Source organism: Festucalex cinctus, chromosome 6 (genome assembly GCF_051991245.1).
Source record: "Festucalex cinctus isolate MCC-2025b chromosome 6, RoL_Fcin_1.0, whole genome shotgun sequence".
Lineage (NCBI taxonomy): Eukaryota > Metazoa > Chordata > Actinopteri > Syngnathiformes > Syngnathidae > Festucalex > Festucalex cinctus.
The window spans coordinates 22971045-22998283 of record NC_135416.1 but is presented as its reverse complement, the minus strand read 5'-3'; the positions used below and the strand labels follow the sequence as shown (position 1 = coordinate 22998283).

The following is a 27239-nucleotide window of genomic DNA, read 5'->3' as shown; positions in this document are numbered from 1 at the left end:
GAGGACCGCAGTTTGCCACCCGTTTTAGATGTTTCTCTCCAACACACCTGATTCAAATGAACAGGATCATTATCACTTACCAGGCTTATGCAGAACTTGCTGATGAATCAGGTGTGTTGGAGAAGGGAAACATCCGAAACCTGCAGGATTCCGGCCCTTGATGACGGAGCTTGCCCACCCCTGCTCTAGATGGTGCTCTTGGTGTACTGATGAAGGTCAATGTCAATTAATGGAAATGGAATATTAAATATATATATATGTGTGTGTGTATATATATTATATATATATATATATATATATATATATATATATATATATATAGGCGGGGTACACCCTGAACAATATATATATATATATATATATATATATATATATATATATATATATGTATATGTATATGTGTATATATGTATATGTGTGTGTATATATATGTATATGTGTATATATGTATATGTGTGTATATATATATATATATATATTGTTCAGGGTGTACCCCGCCTACTGCCCGGAGCCAGCTGAGATAGGCGCCCGCCATTTACGGTGACCAGTACGACACTGTGTATATGGTCCCATCTAGCGTACACTACAGGTTACTGCAGTTAATGTTCCTTATTTTTGTTACGAGAAGGAAGTATCTGATTACAGTGTTCCCTCGTTTTCCGCTGGGGTTAGGTTCCAAAAAATACCCGCAATAAATGAAATCCGCGAAGTAGTTAGCGGATTTCATTTATTGCGGGTATTTTTTGGAACTTTTTACATTTTTTATTTTTTACAACTCTTATAAATGTTTTAAAGCTACTCTATGTAGGATTTCCCCAAAAAATATCTTAACAACAGCCTTTTTATTTGACCATTTATGACTGAAACATATTCTAATTAGTAGATCAACATCTTAGCTGTTCACAATGAGTACTCCTACAAGCCTCTGGCCAATATTATTTCGGAAGCGTCCGGTCCGAATCCTTCGAATTTCCCGCCCTCTGTCTGCAGGATGTGACGTCATGCGCATGTTGCCTTATTTTCCTCCGTGAAAACAGCCTATTGTAGCTACATTATGCTAACGGAATGTGAACGGTACTACTGAATGGCGATAACATTCACGGCCATATCACACTAAGTAGTGAATGGGTCTATATGTTTTTCACAATCGTCAATTTCCATAAATGACAGCCCACCTTTCGGCTAATGCACAATGACGCTAGCCTGGGGACGACATACACTAATAATGACTAGAATCAGGTTGACGTCCGTCGAGCGGGGTGACTACAATATGTAACTGCATATTAACATCGGAATGAGGTCCAATTAATTGACGTAATTTGCACATCGTTTTGGAGTACAGCACAGGACTGGACTTCGACCAACTAAAGCAATATGATCTGCACGTCCCGTGGACATCAATTGTTTAGTGGGGATCGAGAGTCTCATTCCGTGAAGTGGCCAGCTTTGTAAAACATTATAAAACTTCTTACCTCTGAAAACATAGTTTAATTGGATATGAAGAGCCCAGTCTTCAGTATTGAGGTCGTGCACGTACGAGTGCGCGCAGCGTGTACGAGCGTGCAGTTTGTTTTCGGCCACAGGTGGCAGTAGAGATTTGAAATTTTAAATCTTCCACATAGCTGCTTTAAGGCTCTAAAATCCCCGACCGCACAATTTAGACACTTTTCTCATTGAGGCATTTACATGTTCTCACATTTCTCTCTTGTTCAAACATTGACAATGTTCAAACCTTCATAAATTTTATAAAATGGGTATATTACTGTAAAAAAATATGCAAAATTGCACTTAAAAAAAAATCCGCGATACAGCGAGACCGCGAAAAGTGAACTGCGTTATAGCGAGGGAAGACTGTATACGGAACATAAGATATCTGATCTAGAAAATACCCTTGACCCAGATAATTTTTTTTGTAGCAACAATTATGACATTGTGAGTACTACACAAATGAACAATTAAATGTAAATATATATAATGATGGGGCGGCACGGTGGTCGAGTGGTTAGCACGTCCGCCTCCCAGTTCTGAGGACTCCGGTTCGAGTCCAAGGCTCCGGCCTTCCTGGGTGGAGTTTGCATGTTCTCCCCGTGCCCGCGTGGGTCTTCTCCGGGTACTCCGGTCTCCTCCCACATTCCAAAGACATGCATGGCAGGTTAATTGGGCGCTCCGAATTGTCCCTAGGTGTGTTTGTGAGTGTGGATGGTTGTTCGTCTCTGTGTGCCCTGCGATTGGCTGGCAACCAGTCCAGGGTGTCCCCCGCCTACTGCCCAGAGCCAGCTGAGTTTGGCGCCAGCACCCCCCGCGACCCTTGTGAGGAATAAGCGGTCAAGAAAATGGATGGATGGATATAGATAATGATTGTCATGCACTCTTAATTATACATTTTAATAGTAGAAGTCTACATAAAAATGTTGCAGAAATTAAAGAATGCTTGCGTAAAATCAATAAATTCCATGTAATAGCCATATCAGAGACATGGCTTGAAAATGAGATAACAAACTATATAGAGATGGAAGGATATGAACTGTTTACAATGAATAGGGGAAACAGAAGGGGAGGAGGGGTTGCAATATTTGTTGAGAAGGTTCTAAAATATAGTAATGTTGAACATCTGACAACCACCATGGACAACGTAATGGAATGTGTGACAATTGAAGTACATACGTATAAAAAATGTACAAAATCTAATTATAAGTTGTATATATAGGACACCTGGGTCATGTCTTGACACATTTCACGATAAACTAGTAGAAATTCTTAGTTATACAAATGATTTTAAAAAAAATGTGAATAACGTGTGGTGATTTTAACATTGACCTGTTAAATCCAAATGGACACCAGAAAACAACTGATTTTATAAATGTGATGTATAGTAACAGTTTATTCCCTGTCATTACGAAACCAAGTAGAATAACAATTGATACAGCTACACTAATAGATAATATATTCACAAATAAAATAGATCTTAAAATAGAAAGTGGACTCCTTATTAATGATATAAGTGATCATCTCCCGGTCTTTGCAGTTCTCCATGATTATTTTGATAAAAAAAATGATGAAGCCGTCAACTTACACAATTGAAAAAAGATTAACAACACCAAGGTCTATGGCTGCCTTTAAACTGGACCTAGAAAAGCATAACTGGTCTGAGGTCTACTTAAAAAACGATCCTAACTGCATATAGTGAATTTCATTCAACAATTAACTTTTTATACAACAAATATTGTCCAATAGTTCAAATTAAGGAAGTATAAAGGTTCAAATAAGGCATGGATGACAAAGGGGATAGAAAATGCATGTAAAAAGAAAAATATTTTATATAAAAGATTTTTTAAAACAAGAACTATGGAAGCTGAAACAAAGTATAAGACCTATAAAAATAAATTATTAAATATTATACGTATAAGTAAGAAAGATCATTACCATGCATTATTAGAGCAGAATAAAAGCAATATGCAAGAAATATGGAAAATACTAAATGATGTAATTAAAAATAGATCTAAAAAAACAATTATCCAGAATACTTTATAAAAGACAAAGATATTGTAATTGATAAAATTCCAGACATAGCCAATAATTTCAACAAATATTTAGTTGATGTGCGTAGTAATTTGGCAAATGAAATCCCAGAGACAAGAAATAAACATGAAATAGATAAGTACGTTGTAAATAATTCATCCACTATGTTCCTTAATGGTGTTAATGATATAGGAGTATTAAATGTTGTGAAAACATTAAAAAATAAAAAGTCCACCGACTTTTTTAATATTGATATGACACTAGTAAAAAGAATTATAGAATATATTGTGAAACCTCTTACATATATTTGTAATTTGTCTTTCCAAACTGGTATATTTCCATCAAAAATGAAAATAGCAAAAGTCATTCCTATTTACAAAAGTGGAGATAGACATATATTTAGTAACTATAGACCAATATGATTGTTGCCACAGTTCTCAAAAATTCTAGAAAAATTATTTTTATACAGACTGGATAATTTTATTGAAAAACATAAGCTTTTGAGTGAAAATCAGTACGGTTTTAGAGAAAAACGGACCACCTCAATGGCAGTCATGGAACTTATAGAGGAAATAGCTACCAACATAGAGAATAAAAAATTTACTGTTGGGATATTTATGGATCTAAAGAAAGCATTTGACACCATAGACCATTCTATATTAATGAATAAATTAGTGAAATATGGTATAAGAGGCTTAGCATATAAATGGATAAAAAGTTATTTGGATGATAGATATCAGTATGTGCAGTTTAATAATACAAATTCAAAACAACTGAAGATTACTCATGGAGTTCCTCAGGGGTCTGTGCTGGGCCCTAAATTATTTATATTGTATATGAATGATATCTGTTGTGTCTCGAAAATACTCAAGAGTGTCTTGTTTGCGGATGATACAACTTTCTACTGTTCTGGAGACAACTTGAAGCAGCTTCTGACTACTGTGGAGTATCAATTAAGTACAATAAAAAATTGGTTTGATATGAATAAATTATCATTAAATTTAAATAAAACCAAGTTCATAGTTTTCGGTACTAGACCAATCACTCATCAAGTTAAAATTATGGTGAATTTAATTGAAATAGAAAGGGTGTATGAAAATAAATTCCTTGGAGTAGTTATTGATGATAAATTATGTTGGAAACCACACATAGAAAATGTTAAAAGGAAAATGTCAAAAATCATAGGGATACTCTATAAAACCAAGGAGGCCCTGAATATGAATTCACTATATACATTATATAATACATTATTATTACCATATTTGACCTATTGTGTGGAAATTTGGGGAAATACATATAAAACAAATACCGACACTGTTTTTAAATTGCAAAAAAGAGCCATAAGGATTATTAATAGATCAAAATATATAGAATCAACACATCCACTATTTATTAAATTAAATACAATGAAATTTTATGACTTGGTTGAGTTTAAAATAGCACAAATAATGTATAAAGTATACAATAATCTACTCTGCCACAGTACTCAAAAGTTGTTTGAAATTAGAAACTGTCCTTATGAGATAAGGGGTACAAGTGTATACAAAAAACCCAAAACAAGAACAAATATTAAGCAAAGGTGTGTCTCCGTTAAAGGAGTTAATTTGTGGAATAACTTGGGAACTGACCTGAAAAGATGTAATTCACTTGTTGAATTTAAAAAAATGTTTAAAAGTAAAGTTCAATATTATTATTTAAATCAGATATGAGTTAAGAAGATTGTAGAAATGATTTATTCGTTTACTTATTTTTCTTTGATGTATTGATATGAGTGTAATGAAATTTGTATATATGTGTGTTACTATTGTGTATTTTTTAGTTTTCTATTTTTTAAAAAAAAAAATTATACGAGTAGGATTATATTTTTTTTATTAAAATGTAATTTATTATAAATAAGTGATAGGATATGAAGAATAAGTTTTCAACTTCTTCCTACTCCCTTGAACATATACATCGATATTTATTGGATGTTTCTTTTATTTTTTACTTTTAACTTTCTTTGTTTGTTTATGTGTTTATATAATTATATATGTATATATGCATATGTTCAATAAACTTCAAACTTCAAACAAACTTAATAATACAAATTCAAAACACTTGAAGATTACTCATGGAGTTCCTCAGGGGTCTGTGCTAGGCCCTAAATTATTTATATTGTATATTAATGATATCTGTTGTGTCTCGAAAATATTCAAGAGTGTCTTGTTTGCGGATGATACAACTCTCTACTGTTCTGGAGACAACTTGAAGCAGCTTCTGACTACTGTGGAGTATGAATTAAATACAATAAAAAATTGTTTGAAATGAACAGATTTTCATTAAATTTAAAAAAAAAAAACAAGTTCATAGTTTTTGGTACCAGACCAATCACTCATCAAGTCAAAATTATGGTGAATTTAATTGAAATAGAAAGGGTGTATGAAAATAAATTCCTCGGAGTAGTTATTGATGATAAATTATGTTGGAAGCCACACATAGAAAATGTTAAAAGGAAAATGTCAAAAATCATAGGAATACTCTATAAAACCAAGGAGGTCCTGAACATGAATTCACTATATACATTATATAATACATTATTATTACCATACTTGACCTATTGTGTGGAAATTTGGGGAAATGCATATAAAACAAATACCGACCCTGTTTTTAAATTGCAAAAAAGAGCCATAAGGATTATTAATCGATCAAAATATACAGAATCAACACATCCACTATTTACTAAATTAAATACAATGAAATTTTATGACTTGGTTGAGTTTAAAATAGCACAAATAATGTAATATGTATACAACAATCTACTCTGCCACAGTACTCAAAAGTTGTTTGAAATTAGACACAGTCCCTATGAGATAAGGGGTACAAGCGGACCTGTCGCCATGGGCGGGCCTTGGGGTCCGTGCCCGCCCTGTCAGTCAGCCGTGCCCGCCCTAGCAAGATGACTCACCAACTATTCGTCCTATCAGTCACGTAAACTTGCGCCTTCTGTTTTAAGTAAAGCATGGCGTGCCAGCCAACCACATACCTCCTTTCAAGTTTGGCTGTGATTGACAACTAAGCGAGCCAATGACAATCAGGATCAGGAGGGATGGGGTGGGGTAGGGGGGATGACGCGTGCTCTGCAGACGTGCCTTAGCCAAAACTACTTCCGGGTAGATAGTGCGCATTTGCCGGCTGGCGCTGGCACAAAGACTGAGCAGTGAGCATGTCGTGCCGCTTTAATGGGAGCCACCAAACGCCAAACCTCGATCCAGGATAACACAGTTGACATCAATGGGAATTCTGATTCCACTGGTTACGTTTACAAGTGAGTGTCAAACTTTTATTTTAGTCAAGCCACACGGCACGGGTGAATTGTAGCAATACACAGTATGCTGTTAACAGACCCAAGCAGTCACACATACACAACAACAACTAAGGAGCATAAAATTATTTATCACTAAAGCAGTTGCAGTACAATGTGAGTTGAATTCTCTTTTTTTTATTGCCAAGTTTGTTCATGTTGATGACTGTCACTAAGTTCTAATTAAAAAAACAGCACTTTACACATCCTTTTGGATTGATATTCTGCTTAGTTTTTCACTGAACCCATATGTTGTTTCTGTATATCATCGACATAACTCAACCTTATTTCTAAATCACTTTAAAACAGCCATTGCTGCATACAAAGTGCTGTGCATGGAATAGAAATTCGTCTTTTAGTAGACACAGGTGAAATAAAATAACACAAAATAAAATTAAATCGAGTAAATATAAGTAGATAAGTATACACCCAAATAAAATACTAAAAAAAAAAAATCTGTACAAGTATAGAAATAAAATAACACAAAATACAGAAGGCACCATAAAAAAAGTAAAATGATGTGAAGTCTCATGCTGAGTCAAAGATCAAAGAATAGAGATGTCTGGCAAAAATGAAAGGAAATTTTGTCCATATCGTACAGCCCTATTCCAACATGCAAATGAAGGCAACTGCTAGCCAATTCCAGATAGAAGGGGCTGGGTCACAGAGTCATTCATTCGGACATAGTTGTTTACAGAAGTGAAGAGTGGATTTGTTTCAAATGAACTTTTGAGTTGAATAAATGCAAAATTAACTACACATTTTTTTTTCAGTTTGTCTTTTAGATTTTGGAACGAACTGCCGCTTTTAAGTGACAGAAAATATTTCTGAACACTTTTGCAGTTGTCACAATGCCGCTGTTCAACCTGATGAACATTAGATTTAGGTTGATAAAGTGTACCCCCCCCAAAAAAAGGTAATGCCCCCCCTACAATTTCTTTCTGGTGACGGGTCTGGGTACAAGTGTGTACAAAAAACCCAAAACAAGAACAAATATTAAGCAAAGGTGTGTCTCCGTTAAAGGAGTTAATTTGTGGAATAACTTGGGATCTGACCTGAAAAGATGTAATTCACTTTTTGAATTAAAAAAAAATGTTTAAAAGCAAAGTTCAATATTATTATTTAAATCAGACATGAGTTAGGAAAATTGTAGAAATTATTTATTTATTTACTTTTGTTTGATGTATCAATCTGAGTGTAATGAGAATTGTATACATAAGTATGTTCATGTATTATTATTGTATATTTGTATTAATTTTATTTGCATACGCTATATGAGTAGGATTATATATTTTCTTTTATTAAAATGTAATCTATTGTATCAAATATGAAATAAGTGATAGGATACGAAGAATAAGGGGTAGGACTGGATACGTTTTCAACTTCTTCCTACTCCCTTGAACATATAAATTGACATTTATTGTCTGTTTCTTTTATTTTACTTTTAACTTTCTTTGTTATTTGTTTATGTGTTATATATATATATATATATATATATATATATATATATATATATATATATATATATATATATATATATATATATATATATATGTTCAATAAACTTCAAAACTTCAAACTTCAAGTAACGCAGTACAAGAAACACAAGAGATTGTTCCTCTATAATGTTATTCGCTCATTCGCCTTACATTAAAAGAGGAGGAGGAGGAGGAGCCAGAGCCCCCATTCCACGAAAGAGGAGGAAGACCCCCCTTTTCATTAAAGAGGAGGTAGAGGAGCATATCTGCAAGTTGCAATTGACTGCTGTTCCTTTGAAAAGTGAAGATGAAAATCAAAGCGAAGCGAGCGGAAGGATGGAGCCTTCAAGCAGCAGCTCATGTCACCACATGTACACATTACAACAGAATGTGATGGAGACCACTGGGAAAGATCACAAGGAGATGGTCTCTTTGCTCAGATTATCAGATGTGGAAGAAATTAGGTACAAGAGGGGGAGAAGAAAAGATGTAGGCGAATGTGATGTGACATGTTACGCTGACAACAAACACTGGGAATGTTCTGGCAAAATTCTTGCATATAAAAGACACACAAGAACCCACACTGGTGAGAAACCGTTTGCCTGATCAGTTTGTGCCCAAGGATTTTCTCAGAAGGATGCGGTCAAGAAACACAATTGTGCTTGGTGAGAAACGCAGGGAACAAAAACCTTTAAAGTAAAATATGAATGTCTAATATCTCAAATATTTACTATTGTAATTATTTATTCAAAACCCTGCATTATTTCGTTCTATGTCTCCTTTGTTATCCTAATGTAGTTTTTTTTTTTTTTGCATCATCTAAAACCCTCTTGTTTTGAGAATTGGCACTAAAATAAAATATTGAAATATTTCAAGCAATGTATATACTTTACAGTGTTTGTGTTGTCTTTGTGAAGTTAATGACTTATTGTTTTTATTTTCATATGTGACTGACTTTGGATAAAAGGTCCTTCTGGATTAAGAAATCCAAACATATTCTAATTCTACACTTAATTTCATTTAAAATGGTATCTAATACATGGAGTACCTCCAAGATTGATGAAGCTATGCCAATTTTAATGTTGCTAAGGCTTGTTTTCAGAAAAACGCGTTATAAGTTTTGATACATATTTCACTGGTCCACAGCAACCAGTACCTTTGGAAAAAGATAATGACCCCAAACTTCCATGGACTCTAAAGTCAATTCCAGTTGCGGGTACGGACATCATCCAAGATTTTAACCCTTTAAAATCTGAAAAAGTTTGACATCTCAACAGATTTCAGCCTCAACCAAAAAACAATTTTGAAGATCCCGTTCAGCTGATTCATCTTCATCTTCATCAAGTTTGGCTGTTTTATGTTTGCTACTTTAGAGCCCTGCGGGGTTTGTTTGTTTTTTTGGATGAGGTCTAATTCAGAATTGTGTTTCGATAAGTCATTTATCTACCCGATATCTACCCCAGCCAGCTTCGGGCAGTAGGCGGGGTACACCCTGAACTGGTTGCCAGCCGTATATGTTTTGAAATCCCACGAAGCAGATCAAGCTCAGCTATTTGTCTCTTCCTTCTAGTGGAGCACCTTCCACTCAATGTAAAACCTACTGTTCCCAACAACTACAAATACCACATTAAAGGTGCCCTCATATGAAATGTTAACTTGGGGGGGGGGGTTACCATAGCCTGACTAAGTCCCCAAAGTTGTGAAATAAACGACCCATGTTTCCCTTTCCTATGCGTTTGTATCACATTAGCTAAAACAGCACTCTCAAATGGGCTGTTTCAGCAGGTCGGTTTTACACATCACTAACCCCACCTTTTTCGGTTTTACACGTCACTAGCTCAGCGCAAACTCCACCCTCACAATTTTCAACCCCTCCCCCCCGCCGGAGCAAACAAACAGCAGCAGCAGGAGAACATCTTTCACTTACCCCGGATTGGTACCAACTATTGAAACTAATGAACCAATACTTCAGGTGCAGACGTGAAGATTGTTTGTAAACAGGAGCACACGGAAATTAGACTGGCCACGCCCAACTCATTTTGTTGTCAAAAACACACGGAAGTCTGGCGAGCCTTGGCCACGCCCACCAAAATCCGCTCGTTTGATGCTTGGCTAACAGTAGACCTTCCTCGTGGAGACTGCAACTCTACAACAAGGTACAATTTCGTGAACATTTCTTTTGATACAGTACTAGGGCGTTCAGAGGATGATTGGTGTAATTGCTGCAAAGCTCATAACAGAGGATCTTTAAATTACTAGTAGAAAAATGCTCAGCCAAATGTGCTATTGGACCATTATTTACACGTTTTTTGTTTGTTTTTGTGTTGCGCTTGGTGCTGCTTACTCTGTCTTCTCTGGACTGGACTCTCTCAAAAGAACATGAGACAATTGCAGCTCATTCAGAACGCTGCGGCTCGAGTTCTGACCAAAACAAAGAGATCAGAACATATTACTCCAGTACTTAAGGATTTACACTGGCTCCAAATCAGCTGTAGAATCGATTTTAATGTTCTGCTACTCATCTATAAATCACTAAATGGTTTGGGTCCTGAATATATCCAAGAAATGCTGACTGAGTACAAACCCAGCAGGGCTCTGAGATCTACAGACTTGGGCCAACTCGTGGAACCCAGAGTTCGAAGCAAACATGGTGAAGCTGCATTTAGCTATTATGCTGCACACAGATGGAATAGGCTACCAACAGAAGTGAAGTCAATCCCGAGTGTAAATGCTTTTAAATCCAGGTTAAAAACTTTGCTTTTTTCTTATACCTTTGATTAGGGACTTTTAAACAGCTTTAATTAAGTGTTTAAAAAAAAAAAATACAATATTTTAAACTTCCTTATGTTAAATGTTTTAAAGTTTGTTGAATAATGTTTTAAGATTGTTATTGTATGTTCTTTTTAGTAAATTTTGTAACCTATTTTCATTTATTTTTCTTCCTCTGAATGTTAACTACTGTTTCCTGATGCTTATGTGTTGTCTTTCCTTGTGTAAAGCACATTGAGTTGCCTTGTGTATGAAATGTGCTATACAAATAAACTTGCCTTGCCTTGCCTTGCCTTGCCTTGCCTTCTCCAGGCACGTGCACTTTGCATTTGGCGCATCAGCTCCACTCCTTTTTTAAAGCCTTTTTCTGTATTTTCTGCTGTCTGACTTTACTCCAACCCCCACCCCCAATTCTTTTTTTAGTGAAAATATTCATGGTTCGCATTTATGATACATCAACTTTCATTCAGTTGTGATCATCCATATCTGTACACTTTGCATGTGTCCACACTTCTGAATCTTAAAGTACCTTATTGTACAACTCTGAATGTTTTATCTTTCTACCATTTTAAATTATATATCTTCAAAACTCTCAAACATGAACACTGGGGTGCACCTTTACATTGAAAACAAATCTATAAATAATATATTGCATCAAAAGTAGAACAAAGATGGGATGAATACACTCCACATTAAACAAAAGACGGCTCTACTTGTGAAATATACCTGATCCATTTTCCCAATTTTTTTTTTTCAAAAACACAGGTTGTTGTAGTCTCATTGCAAAAGTAATTCTCTCCATTTTGTGTATTTTGTAAGAGCGATGATGGGGTTCCCAGACAGCCCAGGTTCATCCATAGGTGTACCCCAGGTGTCCAACTTCCTCTCACCATGGGAAACCCACAGCCCGTTGAAATTTTTCCCCACTTTGGCGCTTTCACACCACAGGAACTTATGAAGGAACTTCCCTATGTTCCGGGGGAGTTTGTCCAAAGTTTGCGTTCACACACAAAACCAGTTCCGGGTCTGGGGGGGTCGAAACGGTACTACCTAAGTTCCTAGGCCTGAGGAGGGTATTTGGGTGTACCCTGAACTACACAAGGTGGGGGAGTGTTGTGAAGTGTGTCATGATTGGTTGACTGGACGAGGAGGTGTGTTGTTTTGGATAGGTGAGTTTTTCGCGGTAAAGCCGCCATTTCTTTTTTACTTTTCACTGCTATAGAGCGCGACGATTTTTCCCCCCAAACGTTTTGGCAATGGAAGGATTTAAAAAAAACGATAGGTGGACGGACGAAGAAGTGCAGGCTCTCCTGAGCATTTACGGGGACGAGGAGACCCAACGACACTTTGAAAGTGCCACAAGAAACGATAAAGTCTATCAATTGATAACCGCGGAACTAGCAGAGCTTAGCATTTTCCACACACAAAAGCAGGTAAGGGAAAAATTCAAGAAACTCAAACAGGACTATAAAAAATTCAAGGACCACAACAACCGAAGCGGAAATGACCGCAAAATTAATAAATGGTACGAAAGACTGGACGTCATTCTCGGCCACCGGATGGGGTGTACAACCGGTAAAACTAAGGACTCTGCAATTGCAATGCTGGAAGCCATGTGCGAGGACACGGCAGTGGGCGAGGATTCGTCACCAACAGACACGCTAACACACCAAGGTAAGACAGAATTGCCTCATGAACACTTTGTATTTATATATTCGTTTAGGTCGCTGCGCGGTCGCAACGTTGCTTTTACACCGCGCTAGCACTAAGCTGTTAGCGTAGCATGGCTTAAGCTTGGCAAAGTCACGCATCCAGCTCCGAACCTATGTAATGTTGTGAAATCATTCCTAAATCAATTAACCTAGTAAATGAAGAGTATTGTAGGCAGCTAATGCCGAAATAGCCCTGCTTTCAGTGATGACGAAATTGGAAAGCTTTGTGCAAAGGACGTGTGGAAACCAGGCATGATATGCACGGTTAAAAGCAAAACAACCACTTCGTTTGTTTTTTTTTCCCTTAAGCCAAGGCTCTGTATACAACGCGACTAAAGAGTTTTAACTTGTTAGTCTCATCACCTAACAGCTCGTATATAGTTCTAGGGAAACGGAAATGTAAGAAGAATGACTCGAAATGGATATTTTGCCGTGACCTTCACCTCGATACCAGCGCTACTTTGCCATGAATCGCGCGAGAATTTCGCTGGCAGGGGAGTTGACGGTCACTGTGAAATATCCGTTGCTATAAAAGGTATGTCGTCTAACAGTGTAAACTGACCTTTTGTTGTGATGTACTCTGACTTACAGCGGGACCTTCTCTGAGCTCATTACCTTCTGATGTCTCCCTGAGCAGTCCTGGTATGTTTCATTTCATTTCATGTAACTTCAAAAGCTCCATATAAAACTAATAAAGCAACACACCACTCACTAGTAATTTTACTTCGTTGGATACGCCAGTGTGTATTGCTGCCTAAAAAAGCTTGTACATGCCGCCATATTTGGCAATGTAGTGTGGCATATTCTGTTCTGTGGCAATGAAAAATGGAAGGAATAATGTGAGTGGCGTGTTTTACCCTCACCTAAATCATTGCACTGTGCCCTTACTCATTTCATGACTCTGTTGAGACAGTTTCAGTCGAGGCGTTGGAAGGGATAAGCGAGGATGGTCCATCCACAAGCGGAAACTGCGCCCCTCTGTCAACTTCCAGTAAGTTCAAAGTCATGTAACTTGAAGCTCATCGAAATTATTTACTGTTACTCATTGGATGTACATGATGTTGATACAGCTTCAAATGATGAAGTGAACATTCGCGGCCTACGAGCAGAATCAGCAGAGCTGTTCCTGAGTCTTCTGCCTTGCTCTCCCGTCCAGGTAAATGTCCAGTAAAAAAAGTTTCAAATTTCTTACCTTCACAAAATGGACGGCCCGCCTCCTCCGTGGCATTTTTCCCAGTTACAATTATTGAATAACAAATTGTTATGCTTGCTAATGATTATAGTCGCACTACAGCCATGAACAAAAGTCAACTCAAATCATGTCAGCAGATACTGCCTCTGCATAATTTCATTTGGAATTTAATGATTGTGGCCTTTTTGATCAGGTCCTTCATATTTGAGAAATGATGGTTGATGTATATTAATCTTTTGAATTGAATCAAAAATATTGGAATCAATTTGGAACTTAGCTCTTGTGAATCAAAGTCACATTGATTTAGGACATTAGTATTATACCCAGCCCTTCTATTATTGCGATGGTTCAAATCCAATTATACGTTAAACCTATATTCACATAATTTATAATAAATAATTTAAGAACATCAGAACCTCTGACTGGTGGGACGCTGTAGTTTCAACCTACGATGATGGCAAATGGATGAAAGACTTTCGTGTTTCCAAGGACACATTCGAGTACCTCTGTTACCGTCTTGGACCCGAGCTGGAGAAGAGTGACACCAACTATCGTCTTTTGTGTTCCACTGCGAAAGAGAGTTGCTGTAGCTCTGTGGAAACTTGCCACCAATAATGAGTATAGGAGCATCTCACATTTGTTTGGCATCGGCATTTCTACAGTGTGCCATTGTGTGCATAACTTCTGCACTGCGGTCGAGAAGGTGCTTTTGGCAGAGGTCATACGGTTGCCCTGCAAAAACAAATTAGAAGACATGGCAGCACATTTTCAGACAAAATGGGGGCTGCCACAGTGTGTGGGTGCGATAGATGGATCCCACATTCCCATTATTCGACCAGAAGAGTACCACACTGAATACTTTAACCGCAAAGGCTGGCACTCCATCATCCTGCAGGCTGTGGTGGATGCAAAGGGGCTCTTTTGGAATGTTTTTGTTGGTGCTGCTGGGAGCCTGCATGATGCTAGAGTGCTCCGCTTGTCTGGGCTATGGGATCTGGTGGACAGAGGTTTGCTACACCCTCAAGAAACAAAAACCATACATGGACACAACGTTGGGTATTACCTGCTCGGTGATGCTGCCTATCCACTTAAGAGCTGGCTGCTGAAGCCGTTCAATGACAACGGCAGACTGACCATGCAGCAGTTAATTTACAACAACAAGACAAGCAGAGCCCGAATCACCATGGAACACGCATTTGGTAGATTAAAGGGCAGGTGGCGATGTTTGTTAAATCGCAATGACTGCCAACTGGACAAAGCAAAGTCTATGGTCATAACTTGTTGTGTTTTACACAATTTGTGTGAACAGAACGGGGATGATTTTTTGGGAGAATGGGAGGACAGCGCTATTCTCCCGCAGCAGCCTGATAGTACTGAGTCTGCAATAGTGGAAACTGAGGGGGTGCATGCCCGTGCAGCAATTCTGAAGTTTTTAAATACATCATTGTAAAGGAATTGTGTGTTTGCATTACTGTTTTTTTTTTTTTTTTAAATAAAAAATATTAAAAAGAATTCATTGAGCGTAAGTTTTTATTTGTGTGAAAAACCCCCCAAAAACTCTGATATGAAATCGAAAGTATTTATTACTTTGGCATTTGGCTCATTGTGTCAACAAATCTGTTTAAGACTGCCAGGAAGCCCATTTGGAAGTCTCTGTCATGCCTATGGTTTTGCTCAATCAGCTCACGTGCCAGCTGTTGATCTTCCGTGCGTTCCCGCCGTCTGATTTCAAGGTCTTCCTTGCGTTCCTGCCGTCTGAGCTCAAGGTCCTCCTTGTGCAACCTCACTTCTTCGAGAAACATCGCTCTCGTGGCCTCCCCGTTCTTTTCGTCAAATTCGCGCAGGTAATCCAAAAACAGGTGGTCTCGGTCCCGTTTGCGCTTACCTGTAGGGATGTCAACAAATCTGTTTAAGACTGCCAGGAAGCCCATTTGGAAGTCTCTGTCATGCCTATGGTTTTGCTCAATCAGCTCACGTGCCAGCTGTTGATCTTCCGTGCGTTCCCGCCGTCTGATTTCAAGGTCTTCCGTGCGTTCCCGCCGTCTGATTTCAAGGTCTTCCTTGCGTTCCTGCCGTCTGAGCTCAAGGTCCTCCTTGTGCAACCTCACTTCTTCGAGAAACATCACTCTCGTGGCCTCCCCGTTCTTTTCGTCAAATTCGCGCAGGTAATCCAAAAACAGGTGGTCTCGGTCCCGTTTGCGCTTACCTGTAGGGATGTAAATGTACAATGAGTGAGTGACAAAAAAACAAGGTACTGAACTGACTCTACCATGAACTCAAAGTTCATGGGCTTTTTGGTGTGAAAGCGCCTATAATTGTGCGAGACATGCAATGTGGGCCTGTGTCTCAAGCCAGAGAGGAACTGCTACTGGCAGTTCCACTAAGGCCTCTGCGGAACAAAAGACTAAAAAATGTTCCTATCTAAATAGCTATTTATTTATTTATTTATTTTAATTATTTATTTATTTATTTATTTTTTTATAATTGTAAATTGTTTTTTATGGTGTTCAAATTTCTACTTTTTATACAAAATATGTTGTTCATGTTCAATTTCATTATTTTCTAGCCAGTAAAGGTCTAAAATCAAATTCCATTTTTGTGTTTTTCTTCATTAGGGCCCGAGCAGCTATTGCAGCGAGGTACCTTTTGTTTTTGTAGAAATTCTTCTTCTTCTCCGAAAACCATCGTATTTTTGGGGACCTAAACGTGTACAAAAAGTCACCAAACTTTGCACACTCCTTGGACTCGGCGAATAATTTGATATTATGAAGTTGCCATAACAAAATATCACGTCCCCTAAAGTAGAAAAATAGGCAAAAATTGGCAGGCACATGTCGTGCCCCGAGACGTACAAAAAAAAGACAGTGGAAGCCATATCTTAAAATGTGCAGGAAGTGAGCTATGAATTTTTGAATGTCCAATTTTGGCCCATTTTTGCACATTCACCGTGATCATACTTTTTGCTCCTTTGCCAAGAGTTTTTATTGGATTGACTTCAAACTTGGCATGTATCATCTCAAGACCTGGGGCAACAACTGGAGAAAAAAATCTCGAGTTTTCAAAATACTACATGACAGGGGTGGGGCATCAAATTTGCCTTTAACTCATTTGCTCCCAATAACGTGTAAATACGTTTTTTTTGTTTTTAATTTTTTAAGTGTCCCAAAGACGTGTTTATATGTGTATTTTTTATTTATTTGTATTTTTTTTATGCTAGAGCATACAGAAGGCTTTGTTGCAGCCTCTCAACTGCAAAGAATGGTTGCAGAAATGGTAGTTATTACACAAACGGCCAGCAGGTGGCAGCAGAGCAAAGGAGATCAACCAGGGCCATGTAGAAAAAAAAGCTCAATTACTTACAATTTTAAATAGATTTATGAAAACTGATGAAACTTAGCTCTCTTCTAATGCTAAGTGCAGCAAAACGGAAACAGATAGAAACATACTTTTTTTCCTGATTAAAGAAGAGACTTTAATCTTTCTTTTGATTGGTTCCATCACAAGAGAGGAAATGGACTAGACTTTACGCATATTAATGAGAAAACATGACGCCATTTGAGATCAACCATATTCGCCCTTCGGAGGACCCATCCTTGTGAATTTGGACACAGGGAAAATTTCTGCACACTTCACTCCTAATCAGCACACCTGGTTTAATCAACTGTGCTTGTTCACGAGGCTGCCTGCACACGATAGAGGTGTGCTGGCTTACTATGTGGCATAATGGGGTAAATGCGACGGACTTCCAGGTTATACACATCAGCGCTGTTTCCGGCCACTGCTGGCCGCGTTCCAACACTCGCACCTTTCACCTCTGAGCATCTCAGCTCTCTGAAATGCTTCGGGCAATAGAGACAGACACACTACACCAGGGGTGGGAAAACTCGGCCCTTCCAACACAAGCTGATTCCAATCAACAGGATTGTTATCAGGCTTATGCAGACCTAGCTGATAAACTGATCATATATCACCTGTGTTGGAGAAGGGAAATATCCAAAAACTGCAGGATTCGTGGGGTGCGGCCCACATGTCGCAAACCGGAAGCGCTAACAACGCTGATGTGTAAAAACCCGTAAATGGAATGGACTGCTTTTTTATATAGCGCTTTAACTACACCATTTGTTGCCCAAAGCACTTTAAAATTTAAGTCTCACATTCAAACACACACTCACACACCCGTGGTCAACTGCTGCCATGCAAGGCGCTGCCTGGTCCACTGGGAGCAAATCCGAGGTCAGTGTCTTGCTCAAGGACAATTCAGCATGATCACCAGGGGTGAGGATCAAACCCAGAGCCTCACGGATGGGAGATGACCACTCTACCACTGAGCCACGGCGCCCCAGTAAGTCGGAAGTCCCGCCTCCTTCGTGGCATATATCCCATTTCCATTTCAAAAAAGGCAAAGTTATGTTTGACAACAAATATTGGCTCCAACAATGTAACAATTCGATGAGATGAATAAACATTTAGTTTCACCGTCATACCAGCCCGTCTAAGGTAAGCCAAAACTATCTGGGCCTGCGACAAAACTTAGTTTGACACCCCTGAGGTAGTGTAACAGCACAGTACCACTCATTACCCCCTACCACCCCAACTCAACTGGCATGTCAGCCTGAGAGTGCCACATTTTCAGTCGTGAGTGTGTTACATCATGGAGAGAAAGGCATTTGAGGATCAGTACTTTATTCAGGTTAATAATCAGGTACACAATAAAACGACAACAACAACTGTTTCAATCAATTTCAATCAATCATTCATTCACTTACTGGATATGATTTTCGCACACAAAAAAGTACACCATGGAAAATGTAATAATAATAAAATAATAATAATAATCATAATAAATATATTTAAGGGACAGTGCATATGACGGAGCATTTACATGTCAGATTATAGCCATCAGATCATTTTCATCTCATCTTCTTGATGTAACATCCATTGTCTTGACCGCTTGTTCCTCACAAGGGTCACGGAGGGTGCTGGAGCCTATCTCAGCTGTCTTTGGTCAGTAGGCGGGGTACACCCTGGACTGGTTGCCAGCCAATCGCAGGGCACACAGAAATGAACAACTATCCACACTCAAAAGCACACCTACGGACACTTCACTGTGTTCAATTAACCTGCCATGCATGTCTTTTGGAATGTAGGAGGAGACCGGAGTACCCGGAGAAGACCCACGCAGGCACGGGGAGAACATGCAAACTCCCCCCAGGAAGGCCGGAGTCTGGACTCGAACCCGAGTCCTCAGTACTGGGAGGCGGACGTGCTAACCAGTCAACCACCCTTGATGTAACATTTTAAATCCAAATTCAATTTCAAAATACAAGACACATACAAAATACAAGTTAACAGACCATTTGTTCATTCAAAAATGTAAATTCAAAAATTAAATCATATCAAATTTCATAAATCACTGCTATCCTCACCACCACACTTGTGCCTCTCAGCGTTTGCCTGTTTTGGGAATCTTTGGCCACAAATTGAGCAGGCGAAAGGCTTCTCACCAGTGTGGGTTCTTACGTGTATATTTAAGGTTCCCTTCTGAGAGAAACTCTGGCCACAAACTGAGCAGGCAAAAGGTTTCTCACCAGTGTGGGTTCTTGTGTGTCTTTTTAAGGTTCCCTTCTGAGAGAAACTCTGGCCACAAACTGAGCAGGCAAAAGGTTTCTCACCAGTGTGGGTTCTTGTGTGTCTTTTTAAGGTTCCCTTCCGAGAGAAACTCTGGCCACAAACTGAGCAGGCAAAAGGTTTCTCACCAGTGTGGGTTCTTGTGTGTCTTTTTAAGGTTTCCTTCCGAGAGAAACTCTGGCCACAATCTGTGCAGGAAATAGGATTCTCACCAGTGTGGGTTCGTGTGTGTTTTTTTAAGCTTCCCTTCTCAGTGACTTTTTTACCACAAATTGTGCAGGAAAAAGGCTTCTCACCAGTGTGGGTTCTTGTGTGTTGTTTTAAGCTTCCCTTCTGAGAGAAAGTTCGACCACAAACTGAGCAGGGAAAAGCTTTCTCACCAGTGTGGCCAATCACATGTCTTTTCAATGTTTTCTTGCCGACAAAAGTTTTTCCACATTGACAACATTGCCAACGTTTGTTGTCATTGTGACATGTCACATCATTGTCAGACTGTTCATCGTCATCAGTGGGAGAAGAGTGTGACGAGTCGTCACCATCTGACATTGGAGCGAACCAGCTGTCTGCTTGTGTTGCTACACGGTGGTCTTCATCACCTTCTGTTGTCATTTGTTGTCTTGAGCTGCTGCTAAAGGCTGCTGCTAGAAGACCTTCAGTCTCCATAATCACCTTCAGTCTTCAAATGGACACCAGTTACAGGCAACTCTGTGAAATCCTCCTCTTTAATGTATGGTGGCGAGTTCTCCTCTTTCTTTATGTTTGGAGGCTGAGGCTGGTCCTCTTCTTTAACTTGAAGAGGGTCCAAGTCCTCCTCCTCCTCTTTTACACCAGGGAACTCGTGCTCCTGCTCCTCAGGACAGTAATTTTCACTGACATCTGCGGGACACAGGACACAAGGTTTAATTTGGTAAAGTCAGTTTGTTGTGCCTTTGATGTTATGTATTTTATTTATAGTTTAGATTTACAGATGGGCCAAATGAGTGAAAGAAAAAAAGCTGGCAAGTGTTACGGATCGTTGATTCCTCTGTGTTTTGCTTCAGAAATCATTCCTGCCATTTTTGCTGAAAACGCCTAAAAAAATGTACACATGTACATGTAAAATGGCCACAAGACGGAGGCAGACCAGCCATTCTTGTATCAATAATAGTTTGTAATTTCAGCTTCTATTTCATGATATTTAATAATAATAATAATAATAATAATAATGGATCAGATTTACAGGACTGTCTCAGAAAATTAGAATATTGTGATGAAGTCCATTATTTTCTGTAATGCAATTAAATAAGCAAAAATGCCATACATTCTGGATTCATTACAAATCAACTGAAATATTGCAAGCCTCTTATTATTTTTTAATATTGCTGATTATGGCTAACAGCTTCAGAAAAGTCAAATATCCTATTTCAAAATATAATATTTCCTCAGACCATGTAAAAAAAAAGAAGCCAAAATCAGCAATATTAAAACCATAAAACGCTTGCAATATTTCAGTTGATTTGTAATGAATCCAGAATGTATGGCATTTTTGCTTATTTAAATGCATTTCAGAAAATAATGGACTTTGAATTTGACAGTCCTGTATATAGCACTTTTTGGACACTCAAAGACACTTCACAATGGATATATATATATATATATATATATATATATATATATATATATATATATATATATATATATATATATATATATATATATATATATATATATATATATATATATATATATAATTTTGGGATTTTTCTATGTCAAGTAAGTAAGTGCCTTAATTGTCTCAATTATGGTTGCGATACGGATAGAAAGTTTTATCCATTTCAATTCAAGACAGTTTATTGCTCTCGAACGTGCGGCTGTCACTGATCTCACAAGGTAAAAAGGAGCCGGTGCCATGTATAAATCACGGCTGAATCACTTCTACGTACAGTACTCGTGCATCCTACTTGAGCATGACTGGCAGTGAGGACTGACCAATAACGGCTTAAATCTTGCTGCCCAATCACTGCCGCCACTGAGGCCTTCACCAAACGGGGCGGCCGGACGGCTTCAGTATCGAGGAGCTGTCCATTGTGCTCAAGCCAGCCCGCAACTGATGGTAAGCAGACGACCACATAACAGTTAGCAAACCTTGTTCGCGCAGGAATATCAAGCAGCAGCGGTGGCACACCGTCACAGCCCTTACCGACAAAGTGCGAGTGTGACATCAGCATGCCTGTGATGTAAACGAGGGCGATCTGCGATGTGCACGTACATACATACTTTCCTTGCGTATTAGTTAGCTTGTGCTGAAACCTGTTGATGCCATCTACGCGCGTTTATAAAAGAACGACCACCAACATGAATGCAACTCCAAAACGTGTCTGCCTACACGCGAACATAACAACTTGGGCTAATGGTAGCTAACGTCAGGTCAGCTTATACGTAGGTACACTGACTCGCCTTTCAATGTTCTGATCATACACCAATGGAAACGCATTGCGTAATCATACTTTGCAAGCCAAAAAACCCCCACCTCTCTCTTCATTATTGAAAATGATTAATTACAATCAAAACGAATGTAGAGAGACCCGTAAGAGATCTATCAGCACCAAACCTTTTTAGTCGTCTTTACCCTTAAAAACGTATACATTGTCATCTTCTTTACTGAAAAGGAGTGCCAAGTAAACATAAAAATAATTGTGGACAAAGAGGTGCATGCATTATAGGCTATCATCCACCTTGTATACATGAGCACTCTTATTAATTGAACCACAGGGAACTCATAATAGACATATTAAGGCATTTGACTAGCTTGCTGCAGTGGGCTTGTCAGTTTGAATGATGTGGTTGTCGTTTGGGTCAATTTGGCTTTTACAGGCGCATCAGCTTGTTGCAAACTATTTGCACTGATGTCAGTGAATATGAGTGTTACCGATCAAACCAGGAGCTGTTCTTATACTGAACTGTTACATAGATTAATGTTCCAATCACTCGTGCATCGTTGCCAGGTTTAATTGTTGCAATAATGTACAATTTTAGGTGGGAGAAACTGATTTTATGAACATCAACATTGAAACACAGTCATGCATACTGCTGCTGTCCGGAGTGCTGAAAATTGATCATTCATCCATCCATCCATTTTCTTGACCGCTTATTCCTCACAAGGGTCTCGGGGGGTGCTGGAGCCTATCTCAGCTGGTTTTGGGCAGTAGGCGGGGGGCACCCTGGACCAATCGCAGGGCACACGGAGCTTGGACTCCAACCTGAGTCCTCAGAACTGGGAGGCGGACATGCTAACCAGTCAGTCACCGTGCCGCCCTGAAAATTGATCATGAAAGCAAAAGTGTGGGTTAAGAACCTGCAGCTGTCCATTCCAGCTATGTATCAGTAGGCCTGCTAAAAACGTTTTAGAGGAAAAAAAATACAGATTATAAATAAAATAATCAAACAAAAACAACTAGAACTACAAAGTAAATAGGACCAAAAATGGTAAAATAAATAAAAAAAAATACAAAAGTGGATCCCCCACCCTTTCGACAGAGAATTGTCGAAATGGAAAAAATGATTAACAATTTACCAGTCAATAAATAAAAAAAAAAAAAAATATATATATATATATATATATATATATATATATATATATATATATATATATATATATATATATATATATATATATATATATATATATATATCTGGCAGTTTAATAGATCTTTTAAAAAGCACCCATTTTAATCAATATGACAATTACTTTTTTAAAATCATTATTACTGGATTAATTGTCTCACAAATGTACATAAGTGACTGTACGATGCTGTAATGTAATTTAGCCATCTGCTTTCCAATACAATTTTCACCATAAACAAGACTTCAATCATCAATTATTTGCAGCGGTTTAACATAGAACCACTAGGTCGAATTCATAACTATCATCACTGTGATGTATGTATGTATGTATGTATTTATTTATTTAAGTAAAAGTTCCCCATTGGATTTATTTAATTATGAGATAAGCAGTTGTCTTGGCCAATGACTGTTCAGATTAGTACAATCCTCTTCACATACCGTAGCTCTTTGTAATCATCTTGTCCTATAAGTACTTAAACCGTGGCACTACAGTAGCCTATGTATTGTGATGTTGTTGTGTGCTAAATGTGATATAAGTGGAACTGGAGATAGTTATTAGTATTTATTGGATCCCAGTAGCCTGTCAAGCATATCTTAATACATATGCCAACAACTGCTTCAAGATGCTTTAAAGGGGAATGACGCAACTTGAGACTCAAATTGGAGTGTTAAAATAGCCATATTTTTCACCCGCACATGTTTTAAGAATTGTATAATGGACAGGAAGCACTACTGTGGCACAATGACTGTTGCCCCTATTTTCCTGTAAAGTGAAATAATGTTGGCCCGGTCGGGTTAGGGTTAAGGGTTAGGGTTAGTTAGTAATTTTTGCCAATACCGATTTTTTTTCATTACAAGCACCATATACCTTTAGTGTTCTAATCTTGTTTTATTGGAAAACATTGATAAATATCAGCAAAATAATTCAAATGGGTTCTTTTAACTGCACATGAAATAGTTCTCTCTCATAAAAAGGAAAATCCTGTTAGTCATCAGAGAGCAGTGGCTGACTTTTTTCAGACCTTTCAAGGAGGGAGATGAGATTGGTGGAAAAGCTCTGTTTATTTTTAAGGGATCGGCCGATCACCGATCTTCCAAAATTAAGGAATCAGGGCCGATAAATCGGCCGGCCGATCGATCGGCGCACCCCTAAAAAATTGTGCTCTATTTTGTATTATTACAAAATAAGAAAAAAAGCATTAAGAAAGCCTGATGTTTGGTTCCATCCAGTCCGTTTCATATTATTATGTGTATTGGTCTAGGTGAGAATGGCCAAGGTGAAGCAGGTGGGCTTACTTGCAGCAGGCTGTCAGCCTTGGAATAACGACGTATGTGCTGCAAGTGGAGACCGCTTCGCCTACTGTGCTACTCTTGCCATTTACATCTACCAGGTAAGCTATGTGTGCATTCACCTGTCTCACCGTGATACCTTTATTATAATTTTCAATTTTGACTGATACTGCGAATGAGCTTTGAATTGAACAATAGGCTTGGTTAGTTTAGGTAATATTTCATTCATGTTTTAGTGCTGTGCATGGACTGGTGGTGACTCGAAAACGAATTTTCGGTTTCGAGTCAGAATTGTTCATAGCATATTGTTGCGTGTATGTGTCACAGAGCAATGTTTGAATGGCATTCATATACTCAGTATGTGTAACATATCCACGTGTTGAGTGCACATGCGTGACAGCAAGTGCGACACCCAGAAGTAGGGCTGGGCGATATGGACAAAAAATAAATTCTTGATTTTGATTTTTTTTTTTTCAGTCATTCAGGATGAATAAGAATTAATCGAAGTAATAAACAAATTTATTAATTTCAAAATAAGTCCTGTACAAAATGTTCAGACAAAAATGTATACCAATTTTAGATTTTTTTTTAGAAGTTTTAACTTAAATATTAAGAGTCAGAGCTTGTGCAAAAAAAAAAAAAAAAATAGTGATTCATATCTTATGTATAACTTACTTAAAGGGATACTTCACTTACTTAGCCCATTATAGCAATAAAAATTTAATATTTTGTCTATAATTAATTTGATACTTTCATTATTTTTCACATACAATTAGTACCTTTAAAAACACATTTTGCAACTTGCTGTCGACTGAAAATGATATCACAAGGGCTCAGGTAACCAATCATAGCTCACCTGTTTTCTAGGTTTGGTCATGTGACATTCACAAGCTGAGCTGTGATTGGTTACCTGAGCCCTTGTGATGTCATTTTCAGTCAACAGCAAGTTGCAAAATGTGTTTTTAAAGGTACTAATTGTACATGAAAAATAATGAAAATATCATATTTATTATAGGCAAAATATTAATGTTTGACTGCCAAAAATGGCTAAATAAGTAAAGTATCCCTTTCAATGCCACAATTAGGTAGTTAGTAACTATTGTAAACACGTCTTGTAAACCCCCATTCAGCATTCTGCCACTTGTACAAGTTTACAACTCACAATCTTAAGATATAATAGAACATCTTTTAATAATCCAGAAGAAGAAAAGAGTTATATGCACATTGACTTCATGATTTTACTCATTTTTAAAAAGACGATGAATGAAATTAATTAGATTTAATGATCAGCCCTAATCAGAAGTATTTGCGTCTGTATTGGAATATTTGGCTGGCTTAAATGAGCATTAAATGAATCTGTTTAGCAGTCAGTCAATAAAGCTAAGCTATGTTATGTATCGATGCATTGACTTCGTTGTTGGCCTCACATGCCATCCCAGCAACAAATGAAAACGAGTTTGCAAACTATGGATGGATGGATGGATATTATTATCCCATTGGACTATGATAATTCCAAACTTCACTGAAACCAATAGGACACCACTGAACTATGACTTATTTCTGTCTCTTGTAGTTGGACCAGCAGTACAATGAATTCAAGTTGAGGTCCATCATGGCAGAACACAAAAAGACTATAACAGCCATCAGTTGGTGTCCTGATAATCCTGATCTGTTTGCGTCAGCTTCAGCTGATAACCTGCTCATTGTGTGGAACGTAGCTGAGCAAAAGGCTGTAGCACGACTGGACAACACTAAAGGTAGCATGGCTAAACCAAGCTGTGTTTGATTGTCCGAAGGTTGTACACCATCTCATTATGTCCTTGCTTTCAGGTGTCCCTGCCACAGTGAGTTGGTGCTGGAATTCAGCTGATGGTGTGGCATTTGTCTCTCAACGCGGCCCACTATATATTTGGGTCTATGGGAATTCTGACTCTGGTGTGACAGTGCATAAAGAGGCCCACTCTTTCCTGTCTGATATCTGTCTCTTCAGATGGCACCCAACCAAAAAGGGGAAACTTGTATTTGGACACACAGATGGAAGTTTATCTATTTTTCAGCCAGGTATGGATGGTTCCCACAATATCCACTTTCAACCATTTCATGTTTTGCCCTGTTCACTGCAGCAAACTCACGCATGAGTCAGTCAACTGTAAACACACATACACATTTTCTTTCTTTCTTTCTTTCTTTCTTTCTTTCTTTCTTTCTTTCTTTCTTTCTGTGCGTAGGATGTAAAAGTCAGAAGCACGTGTTGCGTCCTGAGTCTTTGGAGGGAACGGATGAAGAGGACCCAGTCAGTGCTCTGGAATGGGACCCTTTGTCAACAGACTACTTATTAGGTTTGGAAAATTAATAATATTATCACTCGTCACATTTTTGTCCTTTGAATGTGCAGACCACAACCTTTAACTCTTTGACCGCCAAAAACGTTTATTAACGATTAGTAAAATCACAATGTATGCCGCCATCAACGTTAAATGACATCAACTACATTTTTTTTTTTTTTAAATCAATGGGCAGTGAGTGCTGCCTGGTCAATGGGTTGTGGAATCAAAAACACTCACTAACTATGGCCAGCAGATGGCAGCATTGTCTCTCTTTTCAATGGGCTGCTGGTGTATGAAATTACAATGAATAATGACGAAATCTGATGAAATGGAACGTTTTCAAGGATGACGTGAATGATGAAAGCCTTTGTCATATTAAAT

The 27239-nt window shown here is 38.1% G+C and overlaps 3 protein-coding genes across 8 annotated transcripts in view; 2 read left to right on the top strand and 1 right to left on the bottom strand.

Annotated features, from left to right (window-relative positions):
* Positions 1-11807: 11807 nt before the first annotated feature.
* LOC144020947 (uncharacterized) lies at positions 11808-15421 on the top strand. The gene is made up of 5 exons (XM_077524877.1): positions 11808-12780; positions 13410-13460; positions 13732-13809; positions 13889-13974; positions 14500-15421. Exons 1-5 carry the CDS (start codon positions 12363-12365, stop codon positions 14623-14625), a joined length of 759 nt encoding a protein of 252 aa, XP_077381003.1. The 5' UTR covers positions 11808-12362; the 3' UTR covers positions 14626-15421.
* Positions 15422-18667: 3246 nt separating this feature from the next.
* On the bottom strand, positions 18668-22125 carry LOC144021337 (uncharacterized). Of its 4 annotated transcripts, none has more exons than XM_077525558.1 (3): positions 21818-22125; positions 21561-21724; positions 18668-20514 (listed from the first exon to the last, which is right to left on the bottom strand). In XM_077525558.1, exon 3 carries the CDS (start codon positions 20299-20301, stop codon positions 19414-19416), a length of 888 nt encoding a protein of 295 aa, XP_077381684.1. In that variant the 5' UTR covers positions 20302-20514; positions 21561-21724; positions 21818-22125; the 3' UTR covers positions 18668-19413. The 4 variants fall into 4 exon arrangements, with proteins under 4 accessions (XP_077381684.1, XP_077381683.1, XP_077381685.1 ...); XM_077525557.1 differs by having other exon boundaries at positions 21607-21724; XM_077525559.1 differs by lacking the exon at positions 21561-21724 and having other exon boundaries at positions 21763-22125.
* Positions 21580-27239, top strand: part of wdr17 (WD repeat domain 17) — a 47617-nt gene continuing 41957 nt past the window's right edge. For 2 of the 3 annotated variants that reach the window (XM_077525552.1, XM_077525550.1), the window contains exons 1-5: positions 21580-21730; positions 24504-24632; positions 26105-26288; positions 26362-26592; positions 26760-26870. In XM_077525552.1, the coding sequence (XP_077381678.1) occupies positions 21728-21730; positions 24504-24632; positions 26105-26288; positions 26362-26592; positions 26760-26870 (658 nt within the window). In that variant the 5' untranslated portion in view covers positions 21580-21727. Of the gene's footprint in view, positions 21731-21939; positions 22057-24503; positions 24633-26104; positions 26289-26361; positions 26593-26759; positions 26871-27239 lie in introns of those variants that run through there. The other variant, XM_077525551.1, reaches the window with a different exon arrangement.

What these genes read in the sequence shown, in the direction of transcription:
- LOC144020947 (XM_077524877.1), top strand. Translation starts at nt 12,363, where the DNA reads ATGGAAGGATTTAAAAAAAACGATAGGTGGACGGACGAAGAAGTGCAG. An exon ending in TGTCTCCCTGAGCAGTCCTG is followed by an intron (nt 13,461 to 13,731) that starts GTATGTTTCATT and finishes CTGTTGAGACAG; the next exon opens with TTTCAGTCGAGGCGTTGGAA. An exon ending in CGCCCCTCTGTCAACTTCCA is followed by an intron (nt 13,810 to 13,888) that starts GTAAGTTCAAAG and finishes ATGTTGATACAG; the next exon opens with CTTCAAATGATGAAGTGAAC.
- LOC144021337 (XM_077525559.1), bottom strand. Translation starts at nt 20,301, where the DNA reads ATGGAGACTGAAGGTCTTCTAGCAGCAGCCTTTAGCAGCAGCTCAAGA.